The following is a 6,508-nucleotide window of genomic DNA, read 5'->3' as shown; positions in this document are numbered from 1 at the left end:
TACTACTTAAAAAAAAAAAGTACAAAGTAAGATGAATCTTGTTTTTGGTTGAGAAACTTGTCATAAGCCACCAATCTAGACTCCAGTTTAGGGGATATTACATTATAATACCACAACCTTGACACCAAGCTTTAGTTCATCAACCCCATGTTTTCCTCATTAATGTTCCAAAGACCAAAATAGTCAAAAGACTTTTAACAATTATATATGTTAGCAGGCTTTTAACTCAATAGAAGTTTATATCCAGTATTTTAATAAGACAATAATGAAAAACTCCAAAGTCACTGATTATAAAGAATAGGTAATCCATTTTTAATTTATTGCATTTAAAGAAAGAAGATTATTAAAAGAGGTATGATAAATACAGTAAGAAAATAACTTCAAATTTCAAACAAAACAAAGTGTATCAGGGACAGAATACAAGAATAAGCAATATAAAGGCAATAAAGTCATAAAGTTAGTTAGTGCTTAATTAGATATAGGAGGGGGGATAACCAATCCTGTCTCACAAGTTTCCCAGCTACATTTGAGGACTGAAGTTATTTTAGCAAGTATGTTTTACAACTATTAGAAATACAATAATGATGTAATCCGTTTTTTTAAAGGTTAAAGTTATTTGCTTAGTGGTACATAAAAGGCTTCAGAAAATTCAAGTTTAACAAAAAATGGAAGTGTAATCAAAGAAAGTGCACTTAAAGCTGTTTGCCAGCAATTAAAAAAAGTAGCTTCTATACTGCTATTAGATGACTTCTTGATCACAAAAGAGCATAGTAATAAAAACAATTCTCTTTCAAAAGTAGCACTATAAATTTTAAAATAAAACAAAACCCCAAGTGACCCTTTGCATTTTTACTTATTTTATTCTTTTAGTGGCTTTTGTAAACCTTCACTAGGAGTGAATGTTCTTTTAGCTATGATTGTGGTTGCAATTCCATTTTTTAAAAATTCACATTAACTCCACAGTAGAGAGATGTGATGTTCATGCGTGTGTATATAATTATATCTTAATATGTAAAACACCACTGAGTATAAAAGTTCTCAAATAATTATTGTTATTCTCACAGTAGATATGTCATCTCATCCTCACAGTAGACTGTCTATTCAGTTATTGGACCTAAAATGATAAGAGTAGTTTTGCTAAAAAGAAAAAAATGAAAAATTTACTGCACATTCTATATATAAACAAATGTACCCAAACTCCTCAGAACTAGTGATTAAATACACTTGTACCTTCTGACAGTGCTTATGTGAAGTACCAGAACTTAAACTCAGCAGAAGAGCTGAGTAGTAAGAAACTGTTCTGATGAACACCAACAAAGAAGAGTGGATTCCAACTTAGTATGTTCCACCAGCAAAAAGAAAATAGCCTATCATTGTTACACAGTAAACAGGGTAGGACTGAAAGGTGCATGTATCTGCAAATCTAGATAATGTTATAACTATGCCCAAATACAGATACCCAAGGATGGCAAATGAGTGTTACCACTTCTGAATAAATATTCTAATCAGTTACATTTCATTTAGCCTGCAACTTCCCTTCCATCACCTATTTTATATATAAATATATATGTATATTTATGTATAAATATACATATTTATATATATACCAGTTTTTCTGTTTTAGCAGATACATTCTTCAATGTCATAAAAACTGATCTTTTTAATACATTTTATTGAAGTGATATTAAAATAGTTAGGCAGATGGTCCACTTTTAAAAAGATGATTCAGAATCAACAAGCACTGTTAAAGCTGTTAGGAAACAACTTTGGCCTCAGAATTTTGCTAGCTTCTTGTGTTACTTCCCTTAGTGTGATGTTCAAGTATAGCAGGTTTAGAGTTATAACTACTTTGCATCCTTAGAAGCACAAGGCACACCCAAATAGTAATAGGATTATACTTTTCTTTTAGCTTCCTTAAATCAGAACTTGACCACCCCATAACAGAACCAAACTTTTACTGAGTGCTGTGTGCCAGGTACTATGTTAAATGCTACCATGTGCCTTGGGAATTTAATTCTTATCAGGGAATTAACCTGGGCATCAGTTGATTATGGTGGGGAAGATGATCAATGAAAATGGAAAGTATGAATCTCTGCTCCTTGGAAAAATGCCTCTTACTTCAACACAAAGGAATTTTCCCATTTTTATTCCATTGGATTCCCCAATCGAATCCTAATTTTTTCCTCCTACCTACCATCTCATAAGAGGAAAGTCACCAAACTATGCTATAATAGAATGTAAATATTTTCAGCCAGGGCAGAATTGTTTCCTTGGAAATCTGTCCAACATTATAAGCCAAAGGGTCTCATCACTGTCTGAATCATTTACGTTATTCAGTGTACTAAAGAGCAAAATAAAACTAGGTATTTTATGTTTACATCTTAAGGAGACCATATTAGTTTACTACCCTTCTAAAAGATGAGCTAATGAGGACCAAGAGATGGAAGACTAAATAGTCAAAGAACATATTGTGAACACATTATCCAACAGATTTCCTTTTTTAAAAAAAATCTTGATACAAACCTACTGTAGCTCATGAATTTACTCTTCACTTTTAAAAGAAAGTATCACTTGAATCTATTTTGTAGTTTAAAAGAACATCTATTTGCACATATGCATTAGCAGTATTAATCAACCTGAGAATCAGAAAAAAAGGTGCAAACATAATATTTGCCTTTGGCACAAGGATAAGTAATTGGTGCAGTCCAGCTCTAGAAGCACAACTATAAATAGTAATGTAATGCCTGGTCTGCCTCTGCTACATTGTGATTCACATATTGCTTCCACATTCATCAATTTCTATCCAATTTAGCATGTAGAAAGCAATAAAAAATGTGGATTAGTTACATATGCTTTGCTTCATTCCAAGTTCAGAACTGTGAAAACAGGCAAATAATTTACCCTAGTGGGGCACTATAATTAAGATAGTCTTTTAAGATTACTCATAAAATTACTCATAAAATACACTTTAATTGGATGCAAAGAGCAACCAAAGAAAGTGCTAGCTGATGAATTTCCATTCCTTTTCATAATTGTTCTAGAAACTTACAAATGTTAATCTGAGAGGGAAGAGTTAATTATAACTTAAAGCTTAGATAGATATTCACATTAATTCATATGTCATTATTATCATTAAACATGATTTCTACAAAATCTCAAGTTTCTAATTAGGATTTATGGTGTAGAAAAAAGGCAGTTTGGTAGCTGGGTTCTTTTCACCAGAGACACAATCAGCTAGCAGAATTAAGATGTTAGTCCCTCATCATCTAATACCTTATATCCATATTAAGATCTGGTGTGTTAGTGCAGAGGTACTAGTAGCAGGATGCACAAGTCCTGCCTATAAGGCTGTGAGGGTGTCATTGTTCTGTGCACTTTATTAAAATTACTCCACTGTCTTAACCTAAGTAAAATAACTGTTGCTCATGACTTGGGGAATATTGATGAAGGTGGTAATTTAACAAAGTACATTATGAAATACAACATGATTTTACATTGTAAACATCTTAAAAATTCAGGGGTTCAGCCACATTTGTTTTTCCTGAAATAAAATTTCTATATAACCCTTGTCCTCACACCCAGTTTTTTTTTTTATTTTTTGTTTGTTTTTCAATTATCTGCTTCCTTAGGGACATGATAAAAAGTTTTTGGCAAGAAGCCATTTGAAAACAATAGTGTTTCTAAAGTATTCAATGTTTTTTTGTTCTTACATAACATTCATGTCTTCTACATTTTTCAAATGCCAGATATGTCTCTTTACAGTTTTGCTCTAGGTTTCAATTAGATACTCCATATTTCTAACATTTAATTGACAAATAAAAATTATATATATATTTATCATGTACATGTTTCAAAATTTGTATACATTGTAGAAGAGCTAAATTGAACTAATTAACATACATTATTTCACATAATTATCATAAGATATCCCATATTAATGGCACTTATTTTTTAAAATAAACAGAGTTTTAGGCACAATAGTCAGTATCTTCTGGCTCTGCTTTGTAGAGAAGCGTGTATGAACTAAAGTCTCTACACTCTCCAGATAAGATCCTCCTAATTCTTAAGGAGAGCTAGATTGCTCGTTTATTTTCTGTGTGAAAATTAGAAGAGACCATAAAATTCATAAACACAATCAATGTATGTACAAAGGAGCCTAGTTTTAAATGCTGGATCTGGAATGAGCCTGGGATATGCACATAAGTGACACTGTGATGTCAAAAATAATGATACAGCTTTATTGTCCCTTCTCAGTGTCTACACACCTGGAATGGAAAGGTGCCATGTGCTTTCATTGGAAGTACCACACTTTGCATTTCCATACTGTGATGTCAGTAGCAGAAACGCTTGGGTGCAGCTTTCAATTTAGCTCCCTTTTCTGCTTTGAAGAGGCATCAAGTTACTACCCTGTAGAGATACTTCCTTTTTCTATTTGGTTTATTTAAAAATCACCTATCCTCACTGACCTGTAAGAATGAATGATATAAAGAGCTATACAAATAAATTTTCTTCAAATTCATAAAACTATTCATATTTTTTTGAAACAGGAATAAATGCCAAGAATCCATCAGAAGTATCTACTGTTTAGAAGGAAATGGAGCAGCACCAAATGGGTCTAATTCAACTGGTTGGGACTGTTGGGACTGATGTGGCGGGATGCTTTGCACCACAAGTTCTGTAAAGGGCACTGCACCAAAGTCATCCATTTTCAACGCATCTGCACTATGGAATGACCCATGTAGTGAATTCTGTCTTGGCCGCCCAGGCAGGACAGTATTGTGATCAGCACGGATGTCACTCAGGCCCTGATGTGGCTGGTGCCATGATAGGTCTGGAGGATGGAAGGGCTTGGCACCAAAGGGATCCAACAGACTTTCCTCTGGTTGTAGGACACTCCCTCTGTCTTTCCCATCAGTCAGTGCAACACTGATGTTCTCTTTGGAGTCTGAGATGGTTAAAAATTCATTGCTGCTTTGAGAGTCTCTGCGGCCCACTTTCTTGTGCCTGCGAGCCCTCTCTGGAGTGCGGTAGGTAGGCTTCAATGTCTTCTTCACGCTAGTTGGTGTGCCGTGATGCCTCTTCCCGTTACTTTTGGACATATCCTGCTTCGTGCGCCTCTGGCGAGAGGACAGTTTCTGTAAGCTGCGCTGTTTGACTTTTTGCTGCTGACTTCCGGTTATCTCCTCAAAGGGCACAAGCCCAAAAAGGTCCTCCTTACTTTCGCTTTTACTTGTTGATGTGGGAAAAGGCTGAAAAGGGGTAGAGCCGAATATATCTACACTTTTGGGACAACCAGGAAGAGCATGTGCCTCAGACCCCACTACAGGGCAGTCCTGGACATTCACCTTCTTGCTGAAGGGTGCTTTAGTGAAGACATCAAATTCCTCTTGCTCTAGTCCCACAGTAGGAAACATCTGTCGAGAAAGGTTCTTTTCATTCTCTCCTTGCTGGGGCTGTTGAGCACGCACTGCGAAGAAGGGAACAGCACCAAATACATCAAATTCCTGTTTGGGAGTCTCCCTCCCAACATCAGAGCATACATGGGTTAGGGTGAGGAGTGCTGCATTAGGATCTTGGGTTGGTCCGCTGCTGTACTTTGCTTTGGCCTGCTCATACTCAGAATCAGAGCTGTGTTTCTCTTCTTCTTCCTCATCTTCAGAGTCCATGAGGAGAGGCCTGTGACCCAGATTTTCTGGTTCAGTATCATCATCATTACACTCTCCTTGTTCTCCAGGAACTTCTTCATCGTCTTGCTCTTCCTCTTCACTACTCTTAGGAGAAGGGGGATCTGACTCAAAATCACTTTCAGAGTCATCATTCCCCTTTTGTACATGACCCCGTACTGATAAATTCTCTGAGGTTTTCTTTCCAACCGGCTGATCTTTAGATACTGGACTTGCTTTTCCATTCTTGATAGGGTTTCTGGTGCTATTTTCTTGATTCATGGATGGATATTCACCTTTCTTTTCAGGAGAACCTGCAGGTTCAAATAAAAAATATTATAGCCTTCCTGTACATTTCAAACTCCATTTTCATGAAGCATATAATCCCTCATACCAATTACCTCAGAGGAAAAAATAATGTTGTCAAGTCTTTGTCACTGTCCTCAGCTACATGGTTAGGTCCTTATTGCAGTTATACATACTTGTCTCTGGTCTCTATGTCACAGACCCTCACTGATTTTACTTATAGCACCCAGACTAAGACCCTGAAGATAAAAAAGCAAAAAAGTTTTTTCTCACCACCACTGATGTAAGATTAGTCACCAAACAACACTGAGTTTATATTTCAACTTTGTTTTCTCATAGAAATCAATACATTTCTATAGGCATGGATACCTTGTCTGTTTAGTTATATGTTTCACTAATTTTTTTCAAATCAGCATTTTGACTTTTACATATCAATTTTGTTTTTTGCTATACTGAGGATTGAACCTAGGGATACTCTACCACTGGGCTATATCCCCAACCCTTTTTGAGACAGGGTCTCACTAAATTGGCCAGGCTGG

General features: G+C 35.7%; 1 protein-coding gene across 2 annotated transcripts in view; it reads right to left on the bottom strand.

Annotated features, from left to right (window-relative positions):
• Nucleotides 1-268: 268 nt before the first annotated feature.
• BMP2K (BMP2 inducible kinase) overlaps nucleotides 269-6,508 on the bottom strand; it is a 132,748-nt gene continuing 126,508 nt past the window's right edge. For both annotated transcript variants that reach the window (XM_081304259.1, XM_081304260.1), the window contains one exon: nucleotides 269-5,977. In XM_081304259.1, coding sequence (XP_081160385.1) covers nucleotides 4,578-5,977 — 1,400 coding nt within the window. In that variant the 3' untranslated portion in view covers nucleotides 269-4,577. The remainder of the gene's footprint in view (nucleotides 5,978-6,508) is intronic.

The sequence above is a fragment of the Spermophilus citellus genome (genome assembly GCF_964194105.1).
Source record: "Spermophilus citellus genome assembly, chromosome: 8".
NCBI lineage: Eukaryota > Metazoa > Chordata > Mammalia > Rodentia > Sciuridae > Spermophilus > Spermophilus citellus.
This window is presented reverse-complemented; position numbering and strand designations above follow the sequence as displayed.